Genomic DNA, 23,221 nt, shown 5'->3' with positions numbered 1-23,221 from the left:
AACTTAAAACATTTATAGACAACATTAAGATATATGTCCAATGCATAAATAAATACCTATACATGATTAAACCGTTGTATGAATTATATATTTGTTTTAGTTTTTTTTAATGTCGATATAAATTTTTGTAGATATATGTCACATTTTTTGAAATTCACTACTATAAGTATGTAAAAAAAAGGATTTGTGCATACTATCTTTTAATATGTGATTAAATTTGATTCATTTATTTAATATTTTAATGACATAATAATTAAAAAACATTATACTATATTTACATATAAATTTTCAGTTTAATATAAATTTAATTAAATATTTTAATTATTAATTAACACAATAATAAAGAACAATAACAAAGGGATAATTATTTTTAATTTTTCATTTAACTGTAATGATATATAATCACAATTTAGAAAATAATTATAGATGATATATATTTAAAATGTCTATTCTTTTAATATTTATAAATTCATTCTTTTATGATGTAAAAAAACAAAATTTATGATAGTTATATTTAAAGGGTAAATCCAAATTAGTGGTTTTATAATTTTATACATAATAATTATAAATAGAACCTAATAATTACTATATAATTTATATAAATATATTTTATTTATTATTACTAAAAGTAAATATTTTAAAACTAAGAGTTCATTTATTTTCGTTATTTTCTATTTTTTTTTTTTCCAAAAATAAAAAAATTTATATCTTCAACTAAAATATGCATATTTAAAAAAAATATATAAAATTAAACATTGTATTCAAATACCTTTAATAATTATGATAATTTAAAAGAGTTTTAAATAAAATTACCTACGATATAAGATATTATCGTTACGAGATGTTAAGGATAATATATTATAATTTAGAAGAATATTCGATATATAGTTTTTTTTCTTGAATATTCTATAAATGAAAGAAACATTGGTTTATATTTTATTTATATATAAATTATTACTACGCAAAATAATATATTGTATTAAAAAAATGATACAAATATAAATGAAATAAATTAGCTTTTTATGAAATAAGCATAAAAAAATCAAAAATATTATATATTAAATATATTTTTTAATTAGGCAATAGTAAATTCTTATTAATATGACAAATTATATTACTGTTCTAAAAAATAAATTATAAATTAAAATAAAAATCATATTATATTTTTAATTATGCCATGTGATTCATACTATCCTGTGGCACTGACCTTAAAATAAGATAATTATTCTTTTATTTTATGCTTTTATATACATGTTGGATATATATTTATATATATTATAAATATAATGTATTTGCAAAGATAATCGGTTCATAACCACAACATATTCCATTACTTAACTTTCTCTTAATTTTCGAATATTACAAATTTCCATTTATACAAAAAAATATAAAAGCGTATTTTAATTAATAGTGCTGTATATTATGAGAAATACATAATTATACGAATTATTTATAAATATAACTTTTTATTTAATAAAAGATTTCCGTACACTCATGTAACTAATTGAGATGTTTTTTTTTAGCAAAACTTACTTTTTATATATATATTTTTTTATTTTTATATCCAGTAAAAATATTAGCTCCATTTTAAATTTATTACTCATATTTATCCAAATATACGTATCATATATAAATAATTTAAGCTTATTCTCGATATATTTAAGTTGTTACTAAATAAATATATATATCATAAATGATTATTATTATTAAATGCATACATATATATATAAAACATCATTTAAGCATTTTAAAAAAATACTAGATAAAACAAATAGGAAGATAATATATCAGAATACATTAAAATTTTATAATTCACATTAATCATCTTACTGTATATCAAAACATTTAATTATATCTTGGTGATTTTATAATGGTTACATATTTCCTGAATATACATCTACGGTGTATTATTCGTAAAAGTACTATATATTGTTTTAAATTATGTAATAAATAACTTTTTGCTGAAATATATTATGCATAAAAATAAATCTAACTCTTCTTTTTGATTACATCCTATTTTAAAGCTATAGTAAAATTATGTGAATGTTACATGGCATATACTAGCAAAAATTAAAACTTTATAAAATGTCTTTTTGAAACAAAGAGAAGGGATTAATAATATCAAAAGTGCTTCAGCAAGTAATAATTGTAAATCGCATAAATGTATTTTATTATAAACATTTTAATTAAATTTTGGTCTTTTTTATTTTTATCTTTATAGCACGGTACATCCAATGCACAATTCTAAAAATATATTTGCTGAAGGATTTTAAAGTATAACTTATTTCTTCAGTAATAAATCTATTCCGATTTACAGCCATTAATTTATGTTTTAATTTTTTATATTTTTATTTAAGTTTTTCCTTATATATTTTAATTTAATTAGTCCTATATTCTTTAAATTATTATTTCATATTATCTTTTCTAATGTAGGTTTATTTTTCCTATTTATTTTTTTTTTGCTTTTCTTCGTTTTCTTTATTTCCATATTAATCATATTCTGATGTCTTCTTGTTCAAAATTGCATTTTTTGCTTCATTTTCCCTCATGTATTTTTCTATTAAAATAAAATTTTTGTAATCTATTGAATAGTTCCTATTGTTCCTCTGGTTTATCGTTTTTCTAATCTGGAAATAAAAATAAGACTTAAAAATATATTTTATAAATTCATAATGTGTTTAACCTCATAATAAGAAAATTCTGCTTACAAATATTAAGCAAACAAGAGCAAAAATAAAAAAACAAAAAATAATAAACAAAAAGAATAAAACAAAGTATTAATATTTTAATTATACTATATCATATTATTATTACAATGACAACTTCATATACAATGGACAAATTAATAAATTTTTATGTTAAGAAGGAACTTAATTTTTTTTTTCGTGACATTTTTCCATATTACACATAAATTTAGCATAAGAAAAACTGTTCATTATAATGATCATAATTCTATTTAATTAAAAGTCTTTATTTAAACTCTTCTAACATTTTAATCATATATTTTAGTTTATAGATATTAATTATTTAACTATACATATATATATATATGTACACATTGAGTTTTAAATGATAAGGTAAAGAAGAAAAATACAATAATTATATAGTAATATTTCTTTATATTTTTACTTAATATCCGCTTAATATATTTTTAGTATAATCTATATAAATTAGGGTAGTAACCAATCCAAAATTTACTAGAAAGTTTATTTTTCTATAATACATAATTTCTGGAATAAAAAAATTACCTTTATACATAAAAAATAAAAAACATAAATAAAAAAGAAATTCAGCAAAAATTAAAAAATATATATTTTAAAAATTTTATTTTCATGTCTATTTTGTTTTGTTTTGTTTTGTTTTGTTTTATTTTTATTCAGAAATAAACCATGATTTTTGAAATACAAGAATATCACTATCTCTAGAGATATTCGATGTAACTATAGTATAATGTTATATCTCCTTTACAAACAAAATGATTAATCCATCGAAATAATACAACTATACAACATTTTCTACTTATTTCTGGTGTAAATACTACATGGAATACTCATATTATTAAAGAATATTTATATGATAAATAAAATTAAATTATTTAATACACATATTAATCATTTCTATTTTATATATTTTAAATTTGATACGATCATAATAAAAGATTTCTTTTTAGATGTCTATTTTAGAAATCAAGTATAATTGTATCCATTTTATTATTTTCTTCTTTGTTTTATTTTATTTTATTTTTCTTCTTTATAAATAAAGAAATACATGCACGTACATAAAACTGTGAATTTTAGTTTTTTTTAATATTAAACTAATTATTCTATAATTAACAAATACATAAACTTAATAAAATAATGTAAACTGGTAAGCATAGAATAATTAAAAAGTTAACAATGACACTTATTCTTTTTTTTCTTTTTACTTCTATACAAAGATAAGTACTTTCACTATAAATTTCTTTAATAAAAAGGAATTGATATTAATTTGTTATATATAATATCAAATATTTTATTCACATTTTTTTTATTAATTATATATATATATATATATAATATAAATATAAATATAAAGTAAAATGGGAAAGATTCTTTTAGTTTTTTTTTTGTCGTGAACATGCCTTCAGCATCACATTACATATAACAGAAAAATTATAAATTTTATTTGTTCTTTTATTTTGAAGCCTTCTTAATTTTAACTTTATAAAATTTTATTTTAAAATTTTTTTTATAAATTATAAATATTATTTTATATACGTTATAGTAAACATATATCAAAAGCTAAAAACAAATAATAATAAATAAATAAAATATTTCATATAAACTCAAAATAAAACTCTTTCATTATACTCTTTTTTTTTTTCTGCTAATTTTCATCTTATCTAATAAAAAATAATTATTCAAAGATTTTGTTGTAATACATTTAAACAATATGCCACTTTACCAATATTTTTGAATGAAGTCTTCGAAATGGAATAATAAATATAATATTAAAAGAAAACAAATAACCTTAGTGCATAAAAAAAAAAGCTTGAAATAAAAATAAATAATGTACGCAAATAATACTAGTAAAATGTTAAAAATTAAAATGTATACTTTTAATAATCAAATTTTAATTTAATTATTATTGTTTTTAATTTATCATATATTATTTATTATTGAAAATTTTATAAAATAAGGTATAATAACCGCTCAAATATTATTGTTTTAATATACATTTATATAACTATATTATTGGAATTATTGATTTAAAATATAAATGTACATTATCCGCACAGATTACAGCAAGATTGAAGATATTATAATAAATAAAATTTTCACATATCTTATATAATATAAAAATATAACTATGTATATGTAAAATAATAATATTTTTTATCAACTAAGCATTTAATAGTTATGCTATATCAAATTATATCAAAACATAATACTATATATAATATAAATGCAAGTATAATATATTATAATTTTGTTACTTCTATATATATTCCTTCTCTTTTTTAATTAATAATTTTTATAAAAAATATTTTCAAAAATAATTGCAAGAGTGTAGATAATTTCTAAAAAAATATTACAGTATATTTTTTAACAATAGATCTAAATATAACTGTTCTAAGAATATTTTCTGAATATATTCTAATACATATTTTATTTCTAGAATTTTTTTGTTGTATTATATCCTCAATAAAGCAATATTTTATCAATATATATTATGTATACAAATATATAATTTTTTTTCTAAATGAAATTTTGTATGGTAAATTATAATATTAACACAATTATTTCCGTAACGTGCTCATTAAATACTTTTTTATTTGTTTTATTTGAATAATATTATTTAATAGTATTTTAATTATAGCTTTTACAAAAATATTTTTTTTAATTATAACTTTTTTATTGCACTTCATTAAGTACTACATTTATATTTATTTTAAAAACAAATCTAAAGAATTGTTATATCGACAAAATATAAAATAATTGAGTCAAGTTCTAAGTTATTCGTGTACTTATTTTTTTTGAAAAATATTAAATATATCTAGTAAAATATTATATAAGCTTTTACAACTTTAAAAATATCTATTATATAACAAAATACACAAATGATCATCTTTTTTATTAGAGCCTTTATTTTTTCCTGTTTAATATGGATATTCAAATATTCTAACGAGGTATCATAGTTATTATACTTAATTTTTTTCCTTTTTCTTTTTTATTTTATGTTTTTACATGAGAGGAATATTTTATTCATATAATATATAAATATACATTTTTTTAATATTTAATATGAACTTATAGTCAAATATCTGCGATAAAACTGGGAACAAGGAATTGAACATAAATAACATATTAAATATTAAATATAGCAGATTGTTAAGCAGTGAAATAAGAGCATCGCTGGAAGATAAACATAAATATTTAAAAGAAAAAATATATGATTTAAAAGGAAAAAGTACTGCATCATTTGAAAAAAAACCATATGCATTAAAGCAATATAACTTTTTTCAAGAAGAAGATAATGAATCAATATACGATTATACGTATCAAGAAGAATTGAATTATTTTATTCCACGTAAAAAACCTCAAAAACATGGAGCTTCTAACGTTAAAAATAATTTAAAAGAAAAATCTTCTACATTAAAACATTATAATAATATTCAGAACAATAAAAACCTACACAAATCTTCAAAAAAGTTATACTCAGAGAATGATTCATCTTCAGACCTTATCAACTCAAGTAATAAACGTAATTGTAATATTATTAAAGATAAAATTAATGCTATTATAAACATTCAGGAAAAACATCCAGTAAAACATGCAATTTGGTATGCCCTTTTTATGCTTATATTAATACTGTTTTTGCCGTTAATTTATTGTTTAATTCTTCTTTGTAGTATCCGAGAATGCCTAAAATAATTATGTCTCTTATTATTTCATATTATAATCCATTATATATTTGTATTACTAGTAATGCTGTTTTTATATTTCATTCTGCTTCCTTGGAGAATACAACTGTTTTAAATTAATATACATAAAACTATCTCATAAATTAATATAAGTTTAGTAAAAAGTGAGAAACAATTATTTATTGCAAAAATTTTATTCTATAAATTTTTTTTAGTAATCTGAAAGAAAATATAATTTTATATATTCAATTGTAAAAAAATATATGCCACCAATACAATTATCTAATATATATGAATTTTTTATATTTTTTTGCATTTATTATTAAAAAATTGTCTTTATATAATTTTATATTTCTTGTAATATAAATATATATTTTGTACTTTAATTTTTAGTTTAAATTATTAATGATTTGAAATATAATTAAAAATTTACTTTCTAGCGATATATATATATATATATATATATATACTTTAATAAATTTTGCTTATTTTTCATATTATGTCGTTTACATATTTAATATATACAATTTAAAATATTTATATAAAGAAGAATATTACATTTCAAAACATTATAATCATATTTATACAAGTTAAATAGTAAAATATTTACAAATTATGTAATATTCACTTTAATAATCAATTTTTATATAATTCAGTATATCCTTTAAATGGAGATACCTATAGTTTTTCCATGTATAAATACATGCTTTGCTTTAAAATAAAAAAAACTTAAAAAATTTCCCTTTCTTATTTCTAATATTAATTAGAGAAGGCGTAAGTAGAACATATATTTATAGGAATTCGCATCATTAGTGAAATTCGAATAATTTTTAAAGAATTGTTTTATTATTATCAACTAGTCTAAAATGTTAAATTAAATATGTATAAGAAATACATTAGGTGATAATGTTGATATAGTGTTATATAAAATGTATATCTGTTCTACATTTACGTAAGTTATTCACTTCTCAGATGATAAAATAGTTAAGACATATATATATATGTATATTAAAGCATTTAAACGAAAGCTATATAATAGGTATATACAAACTGAATAATTTAAATATATTTTCTATTTATTTAAATATTATTAATTAATTTTTGCTTAAATAACGGAAAGCATATTTTTTATATACTCCTAAGAAATGTGTTATTCTTTTGATACTTCACTAATAGTAGCATTAAATATGTTGAATATTTCATGAAATTTGCCATGTTTATCGAATTAGCAACAATAAAAGCCTTATTTTGTTAATAATATGTGTTAGTTTTTTTATTGTATAAGCAGTATTATTATTTTCTTTTTAAGTTAATTTTTGGATTGAGTTATTTCTTTACCTTTTTCTAGTGAGTGTAATGTATATATATTAGCATCGTTTAAATAAACATATTAGAGAAATCTAATTATAGGAATGATTAATAGACTATTAATTAATTATTCTTCAAGTGTTTTGACTTTTGTATTTATCATTATATACAGAATTTTTCATTCGAGTGTTGCATACACAAAAAATTAGTTAATTAATAAGCATAAAGTAATATATTCTCTGGACTGTTTATCATTTTACTTGTACAATATTCCATAGAATTTTAAATTTAGGATATATATATATATATATATATATATGCATTTTAAATTAATACTTTTTTGTGGATAAATATTTTACAAAAAATATATAGATGTCCATTGTGCTCTTTGTATTCCCTGAATGGTATTAATAAGTAAAATACATTATATATATTATTAGTGATATTCTAAAATATAAGAAGTTAATAAATTTAACACTTCTGCGATAATTTATATGATTTGTGATTATATATAATGTAATGGTACAAGTATTTTCATCTTCTTATCTATTACGTATTTAGAAAAAGGTATTAGTCCGTTTAAAGTTTGAAAAAATATTTCTTAAACCTCTAACGAACTACAAAAATTTTTTAAATAGGTGAAAAGGTGAGGAAAAATAATATATTTTTTTAATACATCTTTAGTTGAAGATATATAGGAATATAAAATATTTAATAATAGATGTTATATAATTGAGGTACATTGGTATTTTATTCGTTTATCCATTCATTTGACTAAATATGCATATAATTTTATATATTTATTTATTGACTTAGTAAATATTTAACAAATAAATGAGGTATTTAAGATTCTTTAAACGTTATTGTATACACTAAAGTAGTTTATAATACCACTTAATATAATTTGAAACAGTAAATTTAAATGAATGAATTATATGGAAAATATACTTTTTTAACACAATCATTCAATTAAAAAAAATGTTACATGACACATATTTTCTAATTTAAAAAATTCATAAATTAATTTTTTTTTTTTTATATATTTTTTCAAATTAATGTTTGACAAAAATGTATATAAAACAATATTAATAATGGTATATCTAATATTTCTCTAAATATATCTGTTATTTTAACTGCTGAGTAATATTATAATGTGGTCATCCCAAGAGCATATCAATATTTACATTTAAACTGAACTTACAAAATAGCTAATAAAAATGGATACTTATTCATTTTAAATATTTTATTTTTTAACATAGATAATAAGTAAAACTATATTATATATGATCAGCAGATAAGGATTTTTTGGAAAAAATATTAAATTTGGATATTTTTCGAATGTATTACTTTTTTCATATAATATTATATACTTTAGAACATAAAAAATGAGAAGTACTTAATAATTATGTGCACATTTCTCTAAAAATAAATTCTGTATATCACTATATACTTTCAAAAATAAAGAAAATATTTTTATCATCGTCATTTCAAGTTAACTTCAAAATAAAATGTAAAGCAAGAATAGGAATAAGTCTGAGGAAAATTTTTAATTTAAATATTAATAAATTAATGGATTAATTGGTTCATTTAATATACTTAATATATTGAAGCATAACTTATTTAAAGTAATAAACAAAAATAAGTTAGAATTATAAAAATAATTTATATATCTAATGGTAATTGCATGACGACTATGATTATAAATTATGAAGCGTATAATTTATGGAAATTAACATATGGACATTCCCAAAATATAAAATAAATAAGATAACATAAGGAGAAAAAAATGTTTAAAAAGTAATTAAGGAAGATATATTTCAACGAAAATAATTAAAGCATTTTATTTATATTATGCAATGTCCATTATTGTATTATTAGGTAAATCTGTGTAATCTCATCAGTGACAATAAGGTAATCTTACAGCTGTTAATACCTCTAACCAAAGAAAGTATATAACATAATAAGTAAATTATAAGAACAAAATAAATCAAAATTAACATATGATACCTTTTGAAAATATATGCAATACTATTATTTTTTTTTATTCAATGTATAAGGAAGTATTATTATATGTTTTATTTTTTTTTCTAATGAAACTTCATTAAGAAAACGCACTTTTATTCGTATTTTTATTTTTCATGTAAACATGTTATATTAATATTAGAATAATAAAATATTTTATTTATGTAGCAAAACAGAAGCATAGTATGCGAACCAACAAGTTATGCAAACAAAAAAACAAAAAATAAAATGATATTAAATAAAATATAAATGTAATATGTAACATAAAGAATATTTATTTTCTCTTACGCATAAAATTGACAGAAAATAAATTTACTTTCCATGTATAATAATATATACAATATAAATCGTAATATTATTTTCTTAATTTTCATGTGTTAAAATTTTATTAAAACATGCTAATAATCGACTTATTCCCGAATTGCAATATTTTGTACGTTATAATTTTTAAAACGCTTAATGTTATATATATATAGTTAAAAAAATAAGAAAACATTCTCTAATATTTCCGTAATTTACTGATATAACGAATTATGTTTTAGTTTATTTATCATTAAAAAAAAAGAAAAAGTATAAAAAGGATTAAATAATCCATACAAATTGTGCCTCATAATAGTATTCCCTTTAAACATTATTTTATTTTCTTTGAAAAATTAAATAAATATTGTAATTATATTTCCCAAATTTAATATTTAACTATATTTGAATTATGATAATCGCCTTTTAGTCATATTCAAAAAAATATTTTTATTACGCTCAATAGATAAAAATATTATATTCCAACTTTTTAATGTAATTAACAATTTAAATTTTTTATTAAAAATTATCCATTTGATTAGTTTATTTTATGCATACTTGCATTGATAAAAAAACATATTATACACTATGTTAACTGTAATAATGAAACAAAAAAAACAATATCAACTTACAATTCATTGTGGTTATTAATAGAGGTGAATAATTTGTACTATAGTTATATATATAAAGGGTATCTAAAAATTAATATATTCCAAGTAAAATTGTTTATCATATTAAAAATAATTTATTTGTTTATGTTTTATTTATTCTTTTTATTAAATATTCTTTTTTTTATGTACATATTAATAATTTTTGTAATATGCGTTTAGTTAATTATAGTAATACTCGTATAATATTATAGCGTATTGCATATAATACGGTAAAATGCAAAGTGATGAAATGATATTATGCTTATTTGTGAAGAAATTTTTACCAAAAAAGGAAATTTCGTAATTTTACAGACATACCACATTAAGATACATACAAATACTTAAAAGTACAAAAGTGCTTGAAAAAAAATATGAAAGAGCATTGAAATTTTTAATTTTTTATATTAAAAATTATATTTTTTATTAAAGAAAGTGGGAAAATAATATTTACATATGTACAAATATATATATATAGAATAAATTTTATTTATATTATATTCCTTTTTTTTTACTCTTTACTCTTTACTATATACCGCATCAATGTTAAAGTTATTTAGATTTTAATTAACAATATTAATGTAATATAAACAATACAATTATAATTTATTTTAAAAAATAAATTAGTGCCAAATTTCTTTAAGAAATATGTAAATAGATGTAATTACTAATAAAAAAAAAAAAAACGCTTTAAATGAGCCATTTGTAAATATGTCGTAATAGTTTATACGTAAATATATACATATATACATAGTATTAATCATTTAATCTAGTACATATATCCTAAAACTGATAGGAAATTATGGAAATTGAAGATTCAGATTATGTACATTTTCATTATTCATAGAAATAATAATATATATGCCCATTTATTATAAGGCCATTTTTCATGTATAAAATAGGAAAAATTATTCTTTGTAAGAAGTATTTATGTATTTATATAATATATTTTATCAATTCAATTTTTAGGATAAAATTTTAAAAGAGTCGTCTCCATATAATATATATAAAGAATTGGAAGATGAAGTTAAAGATGTGACTGATGGCCAACATTGTACTGAATTTGAGGGAATAACTTCTACTCACAAAGAAAAATATGTTATACTTTATAAAAAAGTATCAAAACTTTTAGATTTTGTATTTAAAAAGGAAACATCAGAAAACTATAAAGACTATTGCTTACATTACAGATATTGGGTATATAATGAATTAAGGAAATTGGTTAAAGACGATAAACAGAGTAATGATATCACAGAAATTATTAAAAAATTTATGAAATTACAAGCTACTATTTTCTCTAATCACCAAAAGTATGGTTGTTCTTTAGGCTTTGTTACAAAGGATTTAGCAGAATTGAATTATAAAACAGAAGAAAAATATTTGTATGATTATTTTAAAAATTATAACACTATTAAATGTAGTGAGACATGTACTAAAGTTAACAATGGTAAATATAAAAAATACCTTCAATCGATAGATAAAATATATAAAAATTTAAAGGAAGACTGTTGTATACCATGGGATTGGGATTGTTCAAATTATTTTTTGAGTTGTAAAGATGAGTTTGATCCGAGAAGACTCTTATCTGCATTGGGGTCTAATGATAACGAAAGTTGTGAGGGACTAAAAAGTATTAAAGCTATATTCAAAGATGAAAAATTAAATCCTGAGACGTTCAGTTCAGATTTTTTGAAATCACTTAATTATGGTGCATGTTATAGTCCCAAAGATGGTACATTCACATCAGGAGATGCAGTACATCCATTTTGTAATTTATACACAGCACCTGTACAGTTATCTAGTAGTGTTACTATAGTTAGAAGTAATGAACCTCAAGGAAATGGTGCTGGATCCCCTGCAGATAATTCGTATACAGTGAGGGGGGAAGATCAAGAACAAGAAAAACAAGCCCAAAGTGTTCCACCAAAGGAAGTTACAGATGAAACAAACGAAAATGAAGGGGGTTCAGGTAGTTACGGGGAACATAAAAAAAAGGCATCTCCTGATGAAGATACACATGTTACATTTAGATGGAAATTGGATACAAGCGGACAATTAAAATGTCCAACTACAAGTACAAAGAAAGCTGAATTAGGAATTTGTGATTATATGGAGGAATTGATTGAAGGTGGTTTTGCTACAAAAACAAAATCTGGGATGTATAGATTGAATATTAAAACGAAATGGACCACTGATGATTTAAGAACGTATCGTGAAAGAATAAGGAGTAGAAGATCAACTCATGAATTAAATACAGATTATTTTAATATATTAAACAACATTTTTATTCGTATTTCCACTGGAGTTGCTCTAGTAATGGGAATCATTTTTATATTTTACCTCTTTTTTAAAGTAAATACCAAATTAATTTATGTGCTATGTATACATTAGTAGTTACCATTTATAACATATTTTTCTTAATATATTGTAATTGTGAAATGAACATATTATACATGTTTTTTACTTTCATATATATATTAGTTTACTCCCTTCGGATCACGTTTACGTAGACATAAAAAAAGGAAACAAAGGTATAGGTTTGATTTTACCGATTTAAGTACACGCAAACGACCAAGGCGCTTCTTAAAACGTACTTATAGACATTCTGACAGGAGGAGATTTAACGTAGTAAATATAGAAGATGAGCTTCATTCATCAAATGATTTACGGAATATCAACTGACATATATCAAAGATATTAAGAAGCCCACAAAATTGGATTATATAATCATTTCTATTAAGTAGAAATGATAAAGATCAAAGAATAAAAAGAGGAGCATAAATAAAATATAGACACTTTTATTTTTAACTTTTTATATATATTTTTTTATTTATCCTTTTATAATAATTTATTTTTTCTAATTTTTAGTCAAATACTTTTTTTATATTTATTTAATTTTTTTTTTTAATGAATTTAATTTGAACTTACAATAATATTTGTTTTATATATGGAAAAAAGAACTAATACTTTCCAACCTAATAATAGTTTAAGATTCTAATGTTCCACAATTCGAAAGCGTATATTGGCAAGGCATTTTTATTTTATTTAATTATACTCATGAAATTGTACCCTGATTTTTTGTTATGTGTTCTTAAAGCATAACACATTTGAGATATATTATAGTTATATTTAATGTAAAAATAAATTTGAATTTATTGAATTTATTTGGAACTAGTAATTTAGCCCTTAAATTAGCACAATGTATCGTTAGTAAAAAAAATTGATGTAACTCGTGAAATAAAAACCTACATTTTTTTTTTTTTTTTTTTTTTTTACATATAAATATACTTATCAAATGATGATTAAATATTATATAATAATCAGTACTCAAACTATTTGGTTTTTCAATAAAAAATATATATTCATATTTGACCAAAACTTTTGGATAAAATAACATTGTATCTGAAGAACACAGTTTTTATATATATAACGTAAATATTATATACATAGAGCAGAAGAAATATTAAACGTGTTGCTGGATTTTTTTATTGGTAATATATATTAAGTGTTAGAGTAGTACATAGTAAGTGTATAAGAATAAACTACAAAAAGTTCATCATTAAAGATATTAATACAATTATTTGTATTAAATAAAACGAAAAAAAAATCAAATATGATAAATTAATATTTAATACAAGATACCCAAAAAAATATGTAATATTTTCTTCCTTGATATATACATACGTACAATTTTAATAGCAATTCTATTAGAAATTATTATAATAAAAACAGTTTTATCATCTAAACTATGAATATTTAGAGAAAGGAATTTTAACTCATATTGGCACAGAAAATAAACATATATAATATAAAAAGCAAAAACGAAAGATTAAATGAGGAAAAAAAAAATATTATTAAGCCTTTTATATTTTGACAGTTCAAAAAGTGTATAATAATAACATATTACAAATATATACATTGCTTATATATTTTCCTAACTTAGAAAACTGTTTCCCATGGATAAATTATAAAACCATAAATGTATGTTAATTTAGGATCCTCCTACATACAACTATAAAAACAAGTAGAAAGATACCTTCATTGCATATGTTTACAAACATGCCACTAATTGTAACCTTCCATTAAAATATATATTTAATTTTTTGTAAAGACGTCAGTATGATTAAGATACCATAGAGAAATTACTTTGTGTACATAGAACATATAGCACAGAAAAAATTTTAATAGTTTCAAATGCAATATTATATAAGGAAAATAATATAAGAATTACTTTTTATAACTTTTCTTATTTTTTTCTTAAACAATTTATTTCGATTAGTAGCGCTGTATGTACAATAGAAATAAATGATACATGTATATATATACAACATAAATATGCGTTAATAATTTAGGATTTAGTAATTATTACTTAATATAGGAAAAACGAAAAATCGTGTTTAAATGTATTTTCTTATAATAATTTACTTCTGTAGATTACTCTATTTTTATATTATTTGTAATCGGAAATATATTTTTAGCGCGCTAAAAAATTAAAATAAAATTTGATTTCCTTTTTTTGCAACTTTTTAAAACAATTGGGCTCAACCATTTTGGTAACATTATTGTTATGGAAACATTTCATAGTATACTTTTCGATCAAATAAATAAATGTATATATATATATATATATATCTGTGTGTGCATCCCCTTATCCATTGTGAACTCTTCTTCCATCCTATAATACTACGGAGAAAGAAACACGACGATCTTGAAAGATGTAAAGAGCGATCTCGGTCTTGAACATCAGAGCCCACGTATATCAATCCGAAACATAGGCGATTACATATATCCTGTAATTCTTGATTACCAGTTTAAACGTAAAATAACATTTAACTGAAAATTAGTTATAATATAACTATAAGCAAACGTGCAAATTGTGTCATATCTGTACTTGAGATTAATGAAGAAAAACAGGAAAAGTGACACATAGCGGGCACAAAAAAGAAAAAAATATATATGGCATAATTAATAATTAAGAAGTTATTAAAATGTATAATTTATATAGCTTTAAATATATCGACTATATTGTAAAAGAAACAGTAATTAAAAATAAGAAATTCTTATAAAATTTCATGCAATAACATTTATAAATATATATATTAAGTCAAGTGTCAGCCTTTGAAGGATAAAAAATGTTGAAATATATATATAATAGTAAGCATTTGAAATATTCTGCACAACGAAGGAATAAGAGGAATATGTCTGTAAGATAGCACCACCTAAAAAGACAGAAAGTCTTAAATTAACTAGAATTGAAGAAGTTTTAAAAAAATTTTACAAAGAAAGAAAGATAAGAATATGTGCAAAAAATACTTGTACAAAAGCTCAATAAACTATTTAAGAGGAAGAAAAAAGTAAAAATATGTAATACAATAATGTTGTAAAGATCAGTTTCATATGATTGTATTTGGACACGTTTGTAAATTTATTTACCTCATAAGAAGCTATTTTTATTGTGTATTATTTTTTGTATTCTACGGTGCAGATTTTTTTTTTAAGAATAAACGTAAAAACTAAAATTTATTACTTTAATTTATTTGTGTATTTTTTTTTTTTTTTATTTACATACATAAATTAAAATTTTATAAAAATATACATGTACATTATATTTTATCTCTTTTTGCTTTTCAAAAACAAGATTATTTATAAATAGCATCCTCATAATAATGATAATGCATTATTATTAATTGTCTTACTTTTGTAATTTATTCTTCATACAAGAAGCTTTAAGTAATATATTCGTTCTTTTAATATTTAATACAGTACAATCAAAGTAAGGAATTATTAATATATGAATTATTCTAAATGGTTGCAATAACTATGTTATCGATCAATATTTTAAATGCATATATAGTGTATAGCCAGTATTAAATAAATGAATTAACTCAAAAATAATTATTTAGTAGCCATATTATTCTATTGTATAATTAAAAAAATATATATTTTTTGTTACATACACACGTATTTCCATTTTCAAATATAAATAATCTTATGTGAACTAAATATTTATTAAAAAAGTGTATATTTAGTTATATTGTTTATTATAGAAGAGTATTTAGCAACTTATTCAAAAATATAAAAAATTATTAGATTATATTAGGAACAAAATAATTTTAATATATGATTATAAAAATGAAAGTTATATATGTTATGCATTTTCAATAAAAAAAAAAAAAAAAATACATAACATATAACTGGAATAATATACAATTCTATTAATAATACAATTAAATCTAGAACTTCATAATTATTTTTTTTCATTATCCTTTGAGAATATTTATATCGAATGATTAAAATGTTGTTATTATACTCTTTCAGCCTTTTAAGTTTTAAGTTTTTTTGTCTAAGTAACCTTCACACTATTGATATATATTATTGTACAATCCAAAACAACGCATATAATGCATTATTTTATAATTATTTTAAGGAATAAGCTGAAAGGAAAATTTTTAAATGAATTTATAGCTAATCATGAATTTTTACATTATTTCCAAAAAATAATTCTAATTTTATATGCCTTTTTTGCAAATTTTCTTAATTTAGTTAAATAATATTAATTATAGGTGTATCCAAAATAATAGAAAAAGTATAGGAAGTTAAGAAATGTATATATAATTATATAAAATATATGTTAGTGACTGCCTAGAAAATGCATTATCTTTTATATACTATTATGCATTAACAAAATAAAATTTATTTTTAAAAAGAATTCCGTAATTGACGTATATTTTTAAAAGTACCATAATAATTAATGTTGTATTTTTGTGAAATGTTTTTACATTATTATAATTTGTATACAAATTTTAATATAATTTATTCTCATGTAATGACATATATATAAAATTACAAATTCCATAATTTATTTGTTTTTTTTAAAAAGATAGATCAACATATATTTGGAGAACTCTTAATACATTAAAAAAAAAATTGACAAAATAAGTAGGTTATATGTTATGTTACAAAATAAATTGCAAAAGACTAAAGGATTCATTTAATAATTATAAATGTGAATTAATTCACATTTTCAAGAATGCTTAGAAATACATATATTTATTGAAATTTTTTTTATATTGCTATATATTTAATAAAAACACTTATTGATTTATTTGTTTAATTATGTCAAGAATAAAAATAGAAATTCTTTTTCCTCATAAATTTATTTTAACATATATGTTTAAATCGATTTTTATAAAATAGAATTAAATCAATATTATGTATGTATAATAATAAAATGATAAATATAAGAATTCTCTTATTCATATGAACAACATATTAATGGTCTAAATTAATATATCTCCACAAAAAATTTCTACTAAAAATTAAATAATGTATATGAATAACTAATACTTCATAAAAATAATCTGAATCCCATGAAATGATATATTTAATTTTTCCAAATTAAAATGTATATAACATAAATGATTAATATTATTAAATATATATATATATATTAACATTTTTTGAATTCTACTAGATATAGTATCATATAAAATATTCATTGATATTGAATATGTATTCTATGGTAATTGTTTATGCTACTTCTAATCAATAATGTTATTAATGTTATTTTATTATAGGGTATATAACTTTTTTTGTTTCAGTGTATTTTTTTAAAATATAAGATAGTATAGTGCACATTTTTTCAGATAAAATATCATTTTCCAATTGTATCATTAATTAATCATTTTACGTTAATGCGTACTATAAAGGTACGATATATTTTCAATTACATTATTACTACTAATAGAATAACAAAAATATGTCACCTGAAACATGCATACATTAATTAAACAATAAAATTAGAAAAATTTCTATTTTCACGAAATGATTCTTTACAGTAACACTTTTTTTATTACATTATAGCACTTTATTAATGTTAATATATTTTAATTAATCTATTACGTTCAAAACTTATTTAATCCATCCATATATTTTACAAGTTTAAATACAATTAACTAATATAAGCTTAACAGAAAAAAAAAAAAATAGAGTTAAATTTATTTATTCGCCTATTATAAAACGTATAATTCAATAAATATACAAACAAAAATATAGAACAAACTTTAATAAAATAATCAATTTTACTTATAAAATATTTATACCTGTTCTTATACATAAATTATTATAAGGAAGCTCATGAAAAAATAACTAAAAAGGAAATAAAATCGATATTCTATGTTACTTTAAATAGTGGAACCTACTATCAACCATAAATTGTAATGTATAATAATACTTAAATGTAATAATACTTATAATTCAGTAATAGCATATATTGTAATAAAATTATTAATATAAAAAAAAAATGTTGTTTATCTTTCATTTTCTACTATTTAGAATATCATAAATATTCTGTACCTATTTGTGAATTACAAAAAAAATATTATTATTGATTAAACAGATTATTTTATAATAACAAAAAGATAAGAAAGCAAAAAAAAAATAAAAATTAAGTATCATATGTATTATCTGAAATTACATGTGTGATATAATTCTTTAAGGTTCTTTGGATTTTTTTTTTTTAATTTTATCTCATCTATAATGAAGAAAATTTATCTATAAAGTAAAAAAAAATGTACTGTTATAAGATTTATTCAATCACTAATTCATTTGTTATTTATGTTCAAGCAAAAAAAAATTTAAAAACAAAACATATAAATAACAATATAAGTACATTCATTCACATGGTTTTTTCAAACGAAAAAAAAGACACACTTATTCTTCATTAAAAAGACTAATCATACATTTTTTAATAATTTCATAAAATAGTAATTTAAGACTAAAATAAAATAAATAAAAGTCAATACTTTTTTTTTTTTTTTTTTTTGCAGTGACATATATAAATTGCCATATATAACAAAAAAGTTATAATAACCATGTTTTTATTTATTTTTATCAAGTTACATATATTTTCAAAAAAATCTTGTTATATAAAGAAATATATATAAAAATGACAATATTGTTGCATAATAGTAAAACATGTTTAATATAAAATATTAGTAAATTTCAATTTTCAAAATATTATTTTCATATTTATACTATCTGCATAACACTATATGTACAAAAATTAATTTATTCATTTAAATATTTATTTTTTGTGAAAAGTAATATTGTGTTTACATGTTTTTATTTATAATTTACATATGGGAACTTCTTCATTGCTTTTATGTAAAGAATAACTGTTTAACTTTTTATACTCTTATAGTTTAACGTATAAATTATTTGTTTTACTATTTCAAAAAGGTTCTGATAAACAAAGTTCTATGTATTGCCTTCTCACCAGTGCTGCAAAAGGTTACTAATTATATAACAGTCATCTAAATAGATGTAATATGCAAAATCGCAATAATTTTCTTATGATGTAACAAACGATTAAAAATGCATATGGTATTCACAAAAGTCATATGACTTAATACAAAAGTGGACTGCTTTTAAAATGTGTTAATTATCTAAATAAAGCTTCTAAATCTTAATGAATACCAGTTACTAAAATTTCCGTACTCAGATGATCACTAATACCAGAAGAAACACATTCACATATTAGTTGATATTTATTTAACTCTTTATCTCCTATAATCAAATAAATATTATTATTATCATGTTTTTATAATTTTTACTTTATTCTAACAACATAAATTAAACTAATTAAAAATGTTAGTTCCTTATATATCTCTCTACTTTAATGTGATATAAAACTACTGCTGCAGTAGTTTTGTCTTAATGAGTATGTAATTTCGTGAAAACTAGTTTACATCATCTGGACTTTTTTACAATATTCAATAAAAACAAATGTAAAAACTTTGAAATATAAAGTTAAATAAAATAATAACACACCAGAAAAAGTTTCTTAAAATAATACCACATATTTCTGTGAATGTAGACGCTGTAGAACACATTAGAATGCAACAAATTCCAATTTATAAATTTTCATTAATACATATTATTTTTCGTATAAAATTGTGCCTTGAATAGCTTATTTGAAGATTATTTTGAAAAAATAGTAATAGAAATATTCAAAATAAGTTTTTTCATTGATAATATAACAGATGCATTATTACGTAAATAAAACTAATTCAAAGAGAACTGTAGAAAATTGATATAAATATATTCTATAAAACATGTTTAAGCAGATAAGAAAACATAATATGAAATTAAAGGATAATGAATTTATGAAAATTTATTATTCATGAAAAAAGAGGAAATATACTAATAATTTTATATTAATTATGTAACCAACATCAATATTATTACGCAATTTTAACATAGTTGGGATACGTATTATTTATAATAAAAAGTATATCTATATCTTATGCATATATGACACAATTCAATAAATATATATGCATAATTTTATTATCAGTTACAGTGGAAAAATGAAATTTCCATTAAGTCTACTAAAATTTTATAATTATAAATGTATCATATATATTAATATATAATTAATATTTATATAATTATTTTTATATGAGGAAAACTAAATAATCAATCATGTAATATTTTCCATAACTAAAATATCGAGAGATATGAATTATACCTACATAATTTCATATCAACTATATTTTATATAAACGAATAATATGTAATAAATTAAGTTATATTTTATTGATTAAAACTTAACACTAATATCAAGTTTTCTATATTAAGTTAATGTGTATAAATATAATTTAATATATTATGAGCTAAATGACTTATAAAGACGAGTACCTTATATAATATATTTTCATTCTATCCTTATGAGTAGTAATAACAAAATAATATATAAATTAAAACATATATATTATCAAAATAAATTTTCTTATATTATTTTTCAGATATATTTTAATTTAAAGTTGTTTCCACTCTCACAATATATGGATAATCTGAAATATAGTATGAAATAATGTGAACTATAAATTAAAATATGTAAGTAATTTTTTTTAAAAATGTATACCACAGTTCTTATATTGTGTATCTGTATATATTAATTATGAAAAAGTTATAATATATGATTTATCTTAACTAAATTATGTTAAATACGGTTCCTTGTACATATATTTGGTTAATCATTGTTCAAATTCATATATATATTCCAATTTTATTATTATATTTAATGCGAAAAAAATTACTTGTGAAATATATATTATAAAGTTAAATAATATTTTTTAAATAAAAAAATTATATATTCATACAGGATAAAAGAATATTTAATAATTCATAAGAATATTAATGAATTTTTTTTTACTCTAAATAATACGTGATTAATAAACTTCAGAATCGTACAGTATATTTAATTATATATTAAAACAGAATATTAAAAAATACATAAACTAAAAAAAATTATTTTCCTATATTTATAAAACAGCAAAAAAAAAATAGAATATAAAATAAATATTCTTATAAATATTTTTTAAAACAAATATTTCGCCATATATTTAATATGCTTTTATATATTTGAGAAAATAATAGTTTCTTTTATATTGCCATATATAAACTCACTTTCATAAGATCTTTATTCATTATGTTTATCATATATGTAACATATAAAAATACTGCAGTTTAAATATTTACTATCTTTAGAAATAATATATTTTTATGTATATTTTTCTGTATATTGATATAAATCAAAATATATTTTAAAACAAATTGTACGGAATGTAATAAATTAATATAAAAAGAAAAAATACAACAATCAATTTGGGTATATTTTAATATAAAATTTTGAAATAAATGAAACAAATTATTTTTTATATATTACATTGATTAAATCTTACTGTGATAACTTAACTATTTATGTGAAGTAAAAGTGTACAAAATTTTCTCCTTAAAATATTTATATATCTTAATATACTGTTTCCTATCTCTTATGTATTTGTTTCAAATGATGAATTAAATTAGCAATAATATATTTAAATTATAGTAGGATGACCCTGAGTACTGCATATGCTTTTAAATGGTTCTATAATTTCATTTATTGATTCACTCATTATAAAGTATTATATAATAATACATTAACTTTTTCATTTTAAATGGCAAAATAACATTTTTTAATATTGTTTATAGGTATTTTCATATAGATATTAAAACCATAATAAAAACAAAAAATTAATAGAATCTTTTTGAAATATACAATAGAATATATATCTAAATTATTACAGAAAAATAATTAGGAGATTTCAATATTTTTTGTATATTTTAATGTGATATACTGTTTTATTTACTTTAAATTATTGTATCATTATTTTTTATTACTATGTTTTAATTTATTGCACTTTTCATAAAGAATATGTTATAATTAAATTTTCACAAGGTATATCTTAATAATCTTTCATTTTTAAAATAAGTTAACAAATATATTTATATTAATTAATAGACATAAATATACATTTTAATTAAAATTTAATTCTTATTAAATCATTAATATCTAAAAGTAGTCATACAACTCTACATAAGAACATATATGTATAAAGAATTATGCTACTAAGAAAATATTCATTAGCGTAACATAAACTATAAATAATTAATTTTTAATTAAAAGATATATATATATAACATTAAGTGGCATACATAA

At 19.3% G+C, this 23,221-nt stretch overlaps 2 protein-coding genes across 2 annotated transcripts; both read left to right on the top strand.

Annotated features, from left to right (window-relative positions):
• Positions 1-5,599: 5,599 nt before the first annotated feature.
• Positions 5,600-6,413, top strand: PmUG01_00031700 (Plasmodium exported protein, unknown function; the record flags this gene model as incomplete). The annotated part of the gene is made up of 2 exons (XM_029006577.1): positions 5,600-5,668; positions 5,796-6,413. The coding sequence occupies 2 exons, from the start codon at positions 5,600-5,602 to the stop codon at positions 6,411-6,413; spliced, it is 687 nt and encodes a 228-aa protein (XP_028858895.1).
• A 5,066-nt stretch (positions 6,414-11,479) lies between these two features.
• Positions 11,480-13,359, top strand: PmUG01_00031600 (PIR protein; the record flags this gene model as incomplete). The annotated part of the gene is made up of 3 exons (XM_029006466.1): positions 11,480-11,503; positions 11,647-13,029; positions 13,159-13,359. The coding sequence occupies 3 exons, from the start codon at positions 11,480-11,482 to the stop codon at positions 13,357-13,359; spliced, it is 1,608 nt and encodes a 535-aa protein (XP_028858894.1).
• Positions 13,360-23,221: the final 9,862 nt, after the last annotated feature.

Source organism: Plasmodium malariae (assembly GCF_900090045.1).
Source record: "Plasmodium malariae genome assembly, contig: PmUG01_00_14, whole genome shotgun sequence".
Lineage (NCBI taxonomy): Eukaryota > Apicomplexa > Aconoidasida > Haemosporida > Plasmodiidae > Plasmodium > Plasmodium malariae.
This window is presented reverse-complemented; position numbering and strand designations above follow the sequence as displayed.